At 50.1% G+C, this 14,111-nt stretch overlaps 1 protein-coding gene across 4 annotated transcripts in view; it reads left to right on the forward strand.

The window, feature by feature from the left end:
• The first annotated feature begins 296 nt into the window (after window positions 1-296).
• Window positions 297-14,111, forward strand: part of TTLL11 (tubulin tyrosine ligase like 11) — a 120,888-nt gene continuing 107,073 nt past the window's right edge. For 3 of the 4 annotated variants that reach the window (XM_068249018.1, XM_068249020.1, XM_068249021.1), the window contains exons 1-2: window positions 297-1,229; window positions 10,810-10,909. In XM_068249018.1, coding sequence (XP_068105119.1) covers window positions 333-1,229; window positions 10,810-10,909 — 997 coding nt within the window. In that variant the 5' untranslated portion in view covers window positions 297-332. Of the gene's footprint in view, window positions 1,230-10,809; window positions 10,910-12,944; window positions 12,992-14,111 lie in introns of those variants that run through there. The other variant, XM_068249022.1, reaches the window with a different exon arrangement.

Here is a 14,111-nt window from a genome sequence, read left to right on the forward strand (position 1 = left end):
GGAAGAGACACAGGTCTGGCTCCTCCCCGCCGTGGCGTCACTCCCCGCCAGGCTCCTGTACGGTTGCGCTGCCAACCAGACCAAACAGTGTGGAGGGCGGGGCCTGCGGGTGAGTGACAGGCTGCGGCATGAGAGGGCTGCGGGGGGCAGGGGGCGCGCAGCTGGCCGTCACTGGGGGGACTCCGGCTACAGGGGGGGCACAAGGTGCGGGAAAGGGGGTGCCTGGGGGGAGTCACACTGAGGGGGAACCCTGTACAAGGGAGGGGGTACCAGGGGGGAGTCAGACTGAGGGGACACATTGCACAGCAATTGGGGGTACTGAGTGTACAGAAATGGGGTTAACTGGAGGCAGTAAGGATAAGGGGACACCTTATACAGGAATAGGGGTGCCTGGGGGGAGTCAGGATGAAGGTGTACCTTGTATAGGAATTTTGGGGACAAAGTGTAAAGAAATGGAGGTATCTGGAGGGAGTCAGAATGAAGGGACACCTTATACAGGAATTGGGGTGTCTGGAGGGAGTCAGAATGAGGGGACACCTTGTACAGGATCTGGGGGGAGTCAGGGTAGAGGGACACAGTGTAAAGCAATTGGGGTTCCTGGGGTGATACAGTGCGCAGGGAGCTGTGTATGTAGAGGTGCAAAGTGTACACAAATGGGGTTACCTGGGGGAACACAGTCTCCAAGAATGGGGGTGTCTGGAAGGATACAATATGCAGGGAGAGGGGTGTCTGGAAGGACACATTACACAGTGACGGGGGTTTCTGAGGCAACACAGAATGGAGTGACATTACTCCCATGTTTAGGTGCAGAAAGAGAGGTAATTCATTGTAAAGGAACGGGGGTGTCCAGAGGGACAGAGAAGGAGGTGTCAGTAGCCTCAGGACTTCGGACACCCAGGAGGACATTGCATAGGGGGGCGCAGGAAGCCGGTCATGGTTCCCCAAAGTTAAGCGCTCAGTCTGTAATACACCGTAAGTCAAGAGAGTCACCAGAAGAGGGCGAGGGACAGGGCACTGGAGGTGCTCCAGCCAGTATTCATGGGATCCCCAGTATAAGACCTGAGCAGAAGGAAGTCAATGGAAAAGGGGATCCGATGCAAGAGAAGAGGGTTCCCCAGAAGAGGTCAGAGTCACGGGGGCATAGGAGAATGGTTACTGTGGACAGCTCCAAGGCCAAGACATCCCTGGAAGCCTTGAAGATCAGCATCAAGCAGCTGCACTGGAAGGAGGTGAGATTTAGCCTGTAGGATGGGTCTTTGACATGAAGATGACTCGCCCATGGGGCTGACAGTCTTTGGAGATCACAGAGCTGTCAGATAAGCTACCCAGTTTGACATGCTGGTTGCTTTAATTCAGCAGCGGACACTGCATATAGCGAGTAGGGGGATTCCGTCTTCAGGTAGTGTGTTGTTTCGAGGGACACACTGTACGTTTGCCGTTGTTTGCTGTGAACTGTTCGCCTACGAACAGTTCATGCCATCACTAGTCTCTGGTAGAGAGGACGATTGGTGGCCAGAGATGTCTCTGATAGATGGGTGATTGGTGGCCAGAAATACTTTGCAAAGCAAGTATGAGTTACACAAATGAATACTGGATGATATGCAATACTTTTACCCGGGTATTGTCTACAGGTTCATCTTTATATACTTTATCTTTGAGGCTACTTTCACATTGGGACGTTGCGTTTTGATGCGACGTTAAAGTCGCAACGCAAACTAACAACGCAACATCCCAAAAAATGTCACAACGCAACTCTATGCCCTGTTATCATCGCATACAGTGGGCATACAGGCAATGAAAAGTATTATGCTTCCAGGTCATTACTGAGCATGTGCAAACAGTCCAACGTAGTTAATAACATGTATAACGCACAGCATGCAGCACTTTCTAATACCGGTACACGTTACACACAAACGCAACATGTGCACTGTGAATGTTGCACAGACTTAGTATTGCTGTGCATTAGTCCACGTTAAAACATTTTCTAACGTGCGACTTTAACGTCCCACTGTGAAAGAGCCCTGAAGGGTTCCGGACTTGATTTTATTATGACTGACTTTGCAATGTAAATGAAAACTTTTTTGGGGGGGAGGTAGGACCAGGAAATAATTCATTTTATCTTCTGCAGCAAAAATATGGTATCATAACCAGGGATGCTCAAATTCGGATTCGGGAGATGCCTGTATAGTTGCTATCCGGATATCTCCCAGTAAACCTGGGCGGGGGGCCAATCTTACCTCTCTGACGTCTACTTCGCTCGTCCCTCATCACCTCCCACGATGCGGTCCACGCAGCGGTCATGTGACTACAAACCCTTCCTCCTTCCGGGTTGAAGGAGGAAGTGTGTGTAGTCACGTGATGCGCGTGGAACGCATCGTTGTAGGCGCTGAGGAACGAGCGAAGAAGACGTCAGAGAGGTAAGCTTGACCCCCTCGCCCAGCCCGCACAGCATTACTGGGAGATGTCCGGATTGCAACTATACGGGCATCTCCCGAATCCGAATTTGAGCATCCCTGATTATAACCTGCAGTACCACCAGCTACATTTATGAGGGAGTGCTGACCACTTTGCCTTCCCTTTAGCTCTCAGCATTATGTGTGACATCAGAATTGTCCTCAAACATTGCCCCTTCAGGTGTTTCTTCAAGTTCAGGAACAGATAATAGTCTGAAGGGGCCAGGTCATGCAAGTAGGAAGATGGTAGATCAATTTGGTGTTCAATTTGTCATCCTCAACATTGGCCAGTAGCACAGGTGCATTGTCCTGCAAAAAAAAAAAAAATCCCCTTGGTCAACTTTCCACATTGTTTCATTTAAATTATCTCCTTCAGCTGGTCCAGGAGGTTAGCATAAAACTGTCCAGTGATCCTACATCCCTAATGGTGGCCATACATGGTACAATTTTTTCATCAAATCTTACCATTTCTATGTAGTATAAGGATAAATTAAGTAAATATACTGAAAGGATCATTTAGGCAGTTCCCTTATATTACATAGAAATAGATTGGATGAAAAAAATTGTACCATATATGGCCACCATAAGGTAGAGTGTTCTCCTCAGAAATTTTTTCCAGACGGGTGGCATGAAAAAGTAGCGGGGTGGGGCGTGATAACAGAATTCAGGGCTGGCGCTTCTCTGCATACAGCAGAGGAAGTGAGCCGATGACAGCCGGGTGGTCACCAAAAACACCCGGCTAAAAGAGCCTGGGGAGAACTAGTCCACCAACAGAATACCATCTTTGTCCCAGAAAACGAACATTGTGACTTTTTTGGCAGATTTCTGGGTGCGGAACTTATTCAGCCGCGGGGACCCACTGTGGCGCCATTCCTTGGACTGTTCCAAGGTTTCAGGATCACAGATGTGGAGCCAGGTTTCATCCTCAGTCACTAACCTAGCCAAAAGGTCATGTGCAGCTTCAAAATGGAGCTGGATGCTTCAACTGGTTCCCCCTTCTGATCACTGTTCGAATATTTCGGCACCCACTTCCGTGAAAGCTTTAGCATGTCTAGGATAGTGGTGATAAATCCAACACACTCCTGTGAGATGTCCAGGCTACCTTTTTGCAGGTTTACCTCAATAATCAGCTCATAGACAGCCTCGTAGGTTGATGGGTCAGTTGTGGTTGGGGGTGCCCTCTGCGGGACTCATCTTTAATGGTGAAATGCCCGGTCTTGAAACGAGATATCCAGTGCTGTAGAGGAAGGACACCTCTCCCCCAGTGTTTCTGACATCTTAGTGTAAATGCCCTTTACTGACTTTCCCTGGAGAAACAAACAAAAAACCTTAATGGCCTTTTAAAGCTAATGGGAACCCATATTTAAATAAAAAAGTCAGATACTCACCTAAGAAGAGGGAGGCTCTTGGTCCCATAGAGCATCCCCGCTCCTCTTCCGGTCCCCGCTGTTGTGCTGGCTCCCCCGTAGCGGTATACAACGGTTTTGGTCAAATACCGCTGTTTCCCGGCTGAAAGGAGGCTTCGTAAATGCTTCGGGACCCCGAGTGCTCCCGAAGACGGGCCGCTCTACACTGCGCACGCGCGAGCGCCCTCTATGATGCACTCGCGCATACGCAATGTGGAGCAGCCTGTCTTCGGGAGGACTTGGCTTCCGAAGTCCCCGCGGCGGGGCTTTGAACGCGGGAGCCAGCACAGCACCGAGGTCACCGGGAGAGGAGAGGGAAGGCTCATTAGGACTGAGCCTTCCCTCTCCTTTGGTGAGTATATGACTTTTTGTAATTTAAATATGGGTTCACATTAGCTTTAAAGAGACTCTGAAGTCTCATAAAAATCATGTTTTTATATTAAAAATCTCTTTAACATGATAGCCCTAACTAAAACGCCGCATCCTCGCGGCTGAATTCTAACTAAATCCCACCAAACTCCCCGGGGCACACTGCGGGGAGCGCTTCAGTGAGAGGCAGAGCTATGAGCTGCAGCTCTGCCTCTACACGCGTCTATGAGCACGGATCGCCGCCTCTCCCCGCCCCTCTGTCTTCTTTCACTAAGAGGGGCGGGGGAGAGGCGGAGATACGCGCGGATTGACGCGTAAGGAGGCAAAGCTGCGGCTGAAAGCTCTGCCTCCTCCAGCAGCAAAATCCATGACCAAGAAAGTCGAGAGAGTCTCTTTAACTCTGTGACGTGTAACTTGTTTGTGCCTCTGTTATTGCAGCTTCTCACTATTCAGATATACAAAGTACTTGTCATTATTCAGGTTGAAGTGAGCCTATGATGTCTTCCCACAATGCATCACTGCTGAATATGCAAATCATCCTTTGTTGTCCCCAAGAACTAAAAACCCCTCCAGAACCGCTGGAATGCAATGATGTGTAAGCTTGTTAATTGTACATAGCCAGAATAATCCAACATGCATCCAGACTGTTTCAGCTGGTTGATCCTCATCAGTGCATGGCATGGATTCAGAGCAGGATCATCCACCAGGCAACCTAGGCAGGAGCCTGGGGCCTAGTGGGGGTTACAGGGCCCACCTGCCACCTCCTATGACCTCTCTCCACTTCAGCTTACCAAAAGGACCACAAGGGGGTGCCACATCTACTACCTTTCATAGGGCCCATTACACCTTAACCACCCTGGCGTTCTATTAAGATCGCCAGGGCAGCTGCGGGAGGGATTTTTTTAATAAAAAAAAAACGATTTCATGCAGCCAACTGAAAGTTGGCTGCATGAAAGCCCACTAGAGGGCGCTCCTAACCCATATTTCTGATCGCCTCCGGCGATCCGCAGTAACAAGGAAGGCCGCAATGAGCGGCCTTCCTTGTTTCGTTTTGCTCGTCGCCATGGCGACGAGCGGAGTGACGTCATGGACGTCAGCCGACGTCCTGACGTCAGCCGCCTCCGATCCAGCCCTCAGCGCTGGCCGGAACTGTTTGTTCCGGCTGCGCAGGGCTCGGGCGGCTGGGGGGACCCTCTTTCGCCGCTGCACGCGGCGGATCGCCGCGCTGCGGCGGCGATCAGGCAGCACACGCGGCTGGCAAAGTGCCGGCTGCGTGTGCTGCTTTTTACAGCGAGCAAATCGGCCCAGCAGGGCCTGAGCGGCAGCCACCGGCGGTGATGGACGAGCTGAGCTCGTCCATACCGCTAAGGTGGTTAATCCATCTCTGCATGGATGAATATGCTTTTATAGGGTAGGATTTGAAGCACCCTGAGTTACAGGCTACCCAGCAAGCTCATGGTGAACTCCTAGGAGTGTATAAGGGGGCTACAAAAGACCAAAAAGACCTCTTACTAAAATGCTATGGAAAACAGAAGTCTGCCTTCTTAAAACATTGCATTCCAGCTGTTCTGGAGGTATGTTTAGCTTACAGGGACAACAAGGGATGATTTACATATTCAGCAGTGATGCATTATGGGACCCCTCAGAGCTCGCTCCAACCTGTCCTTCAGACAAACTTCTGTTTTGCATAGCATTTAGTAAGAGGTCTTTTGGTCCTTTTAGCCCCTTACACACTCCTAGGAGTTCTGGTTCACCAGGAGCTTGCTGGGTAACCTGTATTCAGATATAGATGAGAGCTTTTGGTAGGCCTGAGCGATTTTAGGAAAAAATTGAACTGAGCGATTTCTGTCTGAAATTGCGATTTCGATTCAATTCACGATTTCCTTCAAATCAAGCTTTGTCCCCCCCCCCCCCCACCCCACCCTTTCTCCCTGTCTCTTTTTGTGCCCCCTTTGCCTCTTTATGCCTCCTCTGGGTGTCTCTCTTGCCCCTTTTGTGTCTCTGTTCCCACTCTGTTTCTCTCTTTGCCCCCTATGTGTCCTTCTTTGTGCCCGCTCTGTGCCTCCTTTGTCCCCCAAGCTGCACCAGTTCTGGACATAGCTTCCAGCACGAGTCCAGAGATGCCCGTCTATCCACTTCACCTTCTGCAGTCTCTAATGCTCGGAATACTTCCTGTATGTCATGTGACATACAGAACCTGGAGTTTTGCCAAGCACAAGAGGCGGCAGACGACGATAGAGGACGGACAGCGTTGGACTTGTGCGGAAGGTATGTCCAATGCTGCGGGCTGCACACGCTGGGACTTTGGGGAAGTTTGAAGCTACTACTTCAAACTTCCCCATGTGGAAATGATGTGGTCGCGATAATTGGCGCTTTGACGATTCCGAAATTGTGATCGTGGTGATCACGATTTTTGTTTAAATTCGATTTATCTTTCAGGCCTAGCTTTTGGTTATGCTTTCTGAACTTGCTGATATACACGGGGAGAACCTTCTTATCACTGCTCTTTCCCCTCCCCACTCTGACCTGTTGACAGAAGTCTTTTTGCGGATGGCAGCATACTTGATGTTTTACAGAATATCTGTAACTAAAAAAAGTTCCCCTGGGGGGTGCTCACCTCGGGTGAAGGAAAGTCTCCGGATCCTGTCGAGGCTTCCCCCGTCCTCCTGTGTCCCACGACGGTCTCGCTGTGCCCCTCCGAACAGCGGGGATGTAAATATTTACATTCCTGGCTCCAGCGCAGGCGCAGTATCCGCTCTCCACTCTGAGATAGGCGGAAATAGCCGATCGCTGTCGGGCCGCTCTACTGTGCAGGTGCAAGTCTCCTGTGCCTGCATAGTAGAGCGGACCCGACAGAGATCGGCTATTTCTGCCTATTTCCGAGTGGAGAGCCGCAACAGCGCCCCCGCTGGAGCCAGGAAAGGTAAATCTTGCACAGCCTGACAAATTCCGTGGGCTGCAGCGAGACCGCCATGGGACACAGGAGGACGGGGGAAGCCTTGATAGGATCCAAAGGCTTCTCCCACCCGAGGTGAGTACGCCCCACCCTAACTTTTTTTTTCCCGTTACAGAGTCTCTTTAAGACTTTATTGGGATTACCTGAATTTTGCTCCCCCATGAGGTATTTCCCTACTACAAGTACTGATGCATGAGCATGCAAATGTATGCAACTTGAAATGGTCCAATTGAAAAAGAGGGAGGGAAAAGGGGGGAAAATAAATCGGTGAGAAATGAATAATCCGAACATGTGTATAGCGCTTTTCTTCTGTCGGATTCAAAGCGCTTAAGAGCTGCAGCCACTGGGACATGCTCAAGAGGCCACCTTGTAGTATTAGGGAGTCTTGCCTAAGGACTCCTTACTGAATAGGTACTGACCCTAACCAGGTTTCGAACTTTGGTCTACCATATCAAAGGCAGAGCCCTTAAAGGACAACTGAAGAGAGAGGTATATGGAGGCTGCCATGTTTATTGCCTTTTAAACAATACCAGTTGCCTGGCAGCCCTGTTGGTCTGTTTGGCTACAGTAGTGTCTGAATCACACCAGAAACAAGCATGCAGCCAATCTGTCAGATCTGACGATGTCAGAAACACCTGATCTGCAGCATGCTTGTTCAGGGGCTATGGCTAATAGTATTAGAGGCAGAGGATCAGCAGCGCTGCCAGGCAACTGGTATTGCTTAACAGGAAATAAACATGGCAGCCTCCATATACCTCTCTCTTCAGTTGTCCTTTAACCAGTACATTATCCAGCTACCACTATTAAAAATAGAAGAGAGATCAATAAATGATTGACATTCGCCATGTAATTTGTTCATATTGTTTGATCCACAATCAGCCTGCAGGTCATCATCTTTACTACTGGCAGACATGGAAAAAAACATGATGTAGCTGACGTCATCACTACTGTGCCTGCGCAGTACAGAACTGATGACGTCAGCTACACCATGTGACCCGCGCCGTGGAGCGCACAAGTTGCCGACCCGGAAGCCGACGTGGCGAGGTCGGCTTCTTCAGCGGAGGACACCGGCAGTGAGTGGAGCTGCGGCGTGGGCCCAGGACGGCTGCCAGGGGCTGGAGGAAGCCCCAGGTAAGTGGATTTTAATTTTTCTTTTTCCTTGGATGTATCCTGTAATTCCACCTTTGGTTTCATTTTATCGGTTTTCAAGCTGCATACAGTTGCATAAAAATGTGTGCATAGTCCTGCATAAACTGAATTATTTGCCTCTCATTGACCACCCCTACTGACAGACACGGATATACAAGTCCATATCTTATGAGTGCCGAATCTTTAAAAAGAATGGTCATATGTCCTATTTCAAAACATGCTCCAGATGACATAAAAAGTCCCAGTTTCCTTTTCCCATATTTCATTGTGTCTGGGATGTTGGATGGACGGTGCCCTGCCAGCCGCACACATGTAAAAAAAGCACCGTGGTAATTTAGCGGTGATTTGTTCACCGGGGATAGCCACTAATAGAATATTACTAAAATTGTAGATATTCTACTATTGGGTAATGGTTAATACGATAGTTGAATATCAATATTTTACCATCGCTAAACTGAACCCTATTCTCATTTGAACCCTCCCTCCTTCGATGCCTAATCCTAACCGAACCCGCGCACACCCGCTGCAGTTTCCATTGCCATACGAGTTGCCTTCACCGCTAAAAATCCCCTCTGCAACACTTAACTATGTATCGGTCATTCATCAGGCACCGCAGTCTATGCCAAATTTTCGTGGGCGCCCAAATTGTCTGCTTCTTTGTCATTCACCCCGACCATTTCAAAACGTATTTGACAAAAGCTTGTCACATAGTTTTCTGCTGGATTCACTCCTGGCCATGGACAAGCCCACCTGGACTGATAATGCATGAGTGAGGTCTGCACAAGCCCTGCAGAACGGTGCACTTGTGCATGGAGGGAGAAAAGCTGTGAGCGGTTTCATTCTACTGGGCATGTGCAGACTTCCATATGTGCTCGTCCGCAGTCAGGGGTGTGGCCAGCAGATGAAGAGGGGTCAGCTCTAGAATGGTGGTCTCTACAAGGATGTAAGAAACCTCTGCACTGTCCAGAGAATACCAGCAACTAAGGTAAGTATCTAATATACCATCTATGTACTGTGGCATGCAGGCCTGATCGGAGTCAGAGGGTGATGACTATAATCCCCTGTACTGTGCTGTATGCTGTACTTTGTGTGTCGCCCCCCCCCCCCTGGCTCCATTCTGATCTGTGGTAGAAATATAAAGCAGAGTAAAGCAACTAGAGGCCAGCAGTTATAATTCTGCCTTGCACAGAGGGGGCAAAGCAGAGGCACAGAGGGGGGTAAAGCCGGGGTACAGAGGAATTATAAACGGAGGCACAGAGGGGGTACATAGAGAGGCACAGGGGGACAAACAGGCACAGAGGGGGACACTGGAGGCAAAGAGGGGCACATAGGATGCAAAGGAGACAGAGATGGCACAGCGTTTCCACTTAAAGAGAGTCTGAAGCGAGTTAAAAACTCACTTTTTAGCTTATAATCATCATGGGCATGCTTACCCCAGCTAAAACGCCGCTATCCCGCGGCTGAACAGGGGGTCTTTACCCCCCAAATCCCCTCCGTGCTCGCCGGGGATCGCTTCCTGCTGAGGCAGGGCTAACGGCTGCAGCCCTGCCTCCATGCGCGTCTATCAGCGCGTTTCTCCGCCTCCGCCTGCCCCTCTCAGTCTTCCTTCACTGAGAGGGGCGGGGGAGAGGTGGAGATCCACTGCTGATAGACGCGCATGGAGGCAGGGCTGCAGCCGTTAGCCCTGCCTCCATGAGCAGCAAAATCTACAACCAAGTTGGTCGTGGATTTTGCAGGGGGGATTTGGGGGGTAAAGACGCGGGATAGCGGGGTATTAGCAGGGGCAAACATGCCCATGTTGATTATAAGCTAAAAGAGTCTCTTTAGGAATGACTTCAGGTTAAGAATGAGCCTACAATCCCTATCTTGTTCGTAAACAGGGGACTACCTGTAAATAAGTAGATAAATACTTGTTCTACTTACACAACACATGTATTGTACTGTCCACATTTTGATTTAAGTGAATTTTATATAGTAAATAAAGAGAATTCTGTTCCTGTCATTTTCCTACTTTACTGCCTCTGACTGAAGCCCATCCTGATGTCATTTCCTCCCTTACTCCTCTGCCTGAAATAGTGTATGTAGAACTGCACTGTCATATCTAGTTTGCTTTGTAAACATGTAAATGTGAGCAGGACATAGGTCAGATTTCAGCAGCTTCTGCAGAGGGGCAAGGTGATTTTTCTTCTATTATCCTGCTGAGCCTCCTGTCACACTGAACTGCCCTCAGCCAATCCGTGAGGAGCAGGAATATGGGAGTGGAGATAATAAGCTTCCCTCTCGCGGGCAATGAACCAGAATAGAGCCAGGCGGACTGAGGTAAGATTCATTACAACAGACACATTTATGATTATATTGGAATGCTTGCGATGCAGGGTCAGGATGTAGACTGCATAATAAACACATAGCAGTGGGTAATAGGTATTTGATTTTATAGCTGACAATCCCGCTTAAAGTGTCACTCTGTGTCCCGCAGTTTCCGCTGGGCCGCCGGCTCCCATGTGACATCTACTGGCATGGAGTGTCCTTCAATGAGAGTAACAACATCTCCTCCGGGCAAGTCAACAAGTTTCCAGGTAGGGGACCCCAACCCGGTGTCATCACCCAGTGTCACCAGTCAACCCCATATACCGTGTCACCCAGTACCCCATTATCCAGTGTCACCAGTTACCCCAATATACTGTCACCCAGTACCCCATTATCCAGTGTCACCAGTCAACCCCATATACTGTCACCCAGTACCCCATTATCCAGTGTCACCACATTATCCAGTGTCACCAGCTGTCACAGGATCACGTGCCTGAGGCTGTCACGTGATCACATACCGGAGGCTGTCACGTGATCACATACCTGAGGCTGTCACGTGATCACATGCCGGAAGCTGTCACGTGATCACATACCGGAGGCTGTCACGTGATCTCATGCCTGAGGCTGTCACGTGATCTCATGCCTGAGGCTGTCACGTGATCTCATGCCTGAGGCTGTCACGTGATCACATGCCTGAGGCTGTCACGTGATCACATGCCTGAGGCTGTCACGTGATCACATGCCTGAGGCTGTCACGTGATCACATGCCTGAGGCTGTCACGTGATCACATGCCTGAGGCTGTCACGTGATCACATGCCTGAGGCTGTCACGTGATCACATGCCTGAGGCTGTCACGTGGTCACATGCCTGAGGCTGTCACGTGGTCACATGCCTGAGGCTGTCACGTGGTCGCATGCCTGAGGCTGTCACGTGGTCGCATGCCGGAGGCTGTCACGTGGTCGCATGCCGGAGGCTGTCACGTGGTCGCATGCCGGAGGCTGTCACGTGGTCGCATGCCGGAGGCTGTCACGTGGTCGCATGCCGGAGGCTGTCACGTGGTCGCATGCCGGAGGCTGTCACGTGGTCGCATGCCGGAGGCTGTCACGTGGTCGCATGCCGGAGGCTGTCACGTGGTCGCATGCCGGAGGCTGTCACGTGGTCGCATGCCGGAGGCTGTCACGTGGTCGCATGCCGGAGGCTGTCACGTGATCGCATGCCGGAGGCTGTCACGTGATCGCATGCCGGAGGCTGTCACGTGATCGCATGCCGGAGGCTGTCACGTGATCGCATGCCGGAGGCTGTCACGTGATCGCATGCCGGAGGCTGTCACGTGATCGCATGCCGGAGGCTGTCACGTGATCGCATGCCGGAGGCTGTCACGTGATCACATGCCTTAGGCTGTCACGTGATCACATGCCTTAGGCTGTCACGTGATCACATGCTTTAGGCTGTCACGTGATCACATGCCGGAGGCTGTCACGTGATCACATGCCGGAGGCTGTCACGTGATCACATGCCGGAGGCTGTCACGTGATCACATGCCGGAGGCTGTCACGTGATCACATGCCGGAGGCTGTCACGTGATCAAATGCCGGAGGCTGTCACGTGATCACATGCCGGAGGCTGTCACGTGATCACATGCCTGAGGCTGTCACGTGATCACATGCCTGAGGCTGTCACGTGATCGCATACTGGAGGCTGTCACGTGATCACATACCTGAGGCTCACATGATCACACACCGGAGACTGTCACGTGATCACATGCTTTAGGCTGTCACGTGATCACATACTGGAGGCTGTCACGTGATCACATGCTTTAGGCTGTCACGTGATCACATACTGGAGGCTGTCACGTGATCACATACTGGAGGCTGTCACGTGATCACATACTGGAGGCTATCACATACCTGAGGCTCACGTGATCACATACCCAAGGCTGTATAGCTGGCTACTCTTTCAAAATAGTTGGGACTTTGTGTATAATGTAAATAAAAACTGAATGCATTGATTTATAATACATGGAAACACTATAGTTCTATAGTAATAATACAAAGACAACACAGCAAATGTTGAAATGCAAATATTTCTTTCTTGAAAAATTTTAATTCTTTTGACACCAACAAAATGTTTGTTACAAGCTGGGACAAGTCATGTTCTGTTTTCCACTGTGACACATCAACTCCAAACAACACTCTGTAAACATTAAGGAAACGAGGCCAGTTGCTGTCGTTTTGAAAGGGATGAAGAAGCACCTGAGCTCTCTATCTCCTTTTTTTAAATCAAAGGCATTTGTGTATTGGCAGGAAGTGTGACTATTTGAGGACTAGGACTACACAGAAACAAAGTAAAGGTATGCAGCTAATTATGCTTAAAGAGAATCTGTATAGTAAAAAAAAACCCTTTGGGGGATACTTACCTCAGGAGGGGAAAGCCTCTGGATCCTAACGAGGCTTCCCCCGTCCTCCCCATTAGAGCGCCGGGACCCACCTCTGCCCCAAAGTGCGGTGAGGTAATTATTTATCTATAGCGATCCTGCGCAGGTGCACTAGTGGCTGTTCGTTCGGGTAGGCTGGAAATAGCTGAATCCGAACGTATCCGTTCTACTGCACAGGCGCAAGTCCTTTGCACCTGCGCAGTAGAGCGGATACGATCAGGCTCAGCTATTTCTGCCTAGCCCAAACGAACAGCCACTAGTGCGCCTGTGCCAGATCGTGGAGAGGTCAATATATCACCGCTTGTCGGAGAGGGGGGGAGGAGTTTTGGTAGAGCCAGCGCTGGATTCTCAGACACTCAAGCTCTGCTGAATAGGAGAGGGAGGGAACCACTAGACACCAGGGAACTGTATAGGAGAGGGAGGGAACCACTAGACACCAGGGAACTGTATAGGAGAGGGAGGGAACCACTAGACACCAGGGAACTGTATAGGAGAGGGAGGGAACCACTAGACACCAGGGAACTGTATAGGGGAAAGAGGGAGGGCCACTAAACACCAGGGAATTGTATAGGGGAGGGAAGGAGAACCATTGAATACCAGGGAACTGTATACATGAGGGAGTAGGGTCACTAGACACCAGTGAACTGTATAGGGGATGGAAGGGGGCTATTAGACACAAGGGAACTTTATAAGAGAGAGAGGTGGCCACTAGACATTGAGGTTGGCTGGCGACCCAGAGCTCAATTTCGGCCCACTTTGTATTTGAGTTTGACACCCCTGGTCTACAGGCAGGTGGAGGAAGCCCCAGGTAAGTATAAAAACCTATCTATCCTTTATCTCAGGTACTCTTTAATATCCAGTTATCCTGTGTGTGTCAGTTTGTGTGTATATTATCAGGCCAAAACTTTAGGGATTTGTAAACCTTTGACCAAGGCCATTTGGGTGCTTTCACTTGTCATCACCATCATATGATAAATCCTTTGCTGTGGTGGGTGGGGTGTTGAGCAGAGGGGCAGAGTCTCCACATGGATTATAA

The sequence above is a fragment of the Hyperolius riggenbachi genome, chromosome 8 (assembly GCF_040937935.1).
Source record: "Hyperolius riggenbachi isolate aHypRig1 chromosome 8, aHypRig1.pri, whole genome shotgun sequence".
NCBI lineage: Eukaryota > Metazoa > Chordata > Amphibia > Anura > Hyperoliidae > Hyperolius > Hyperolius riggenbachi.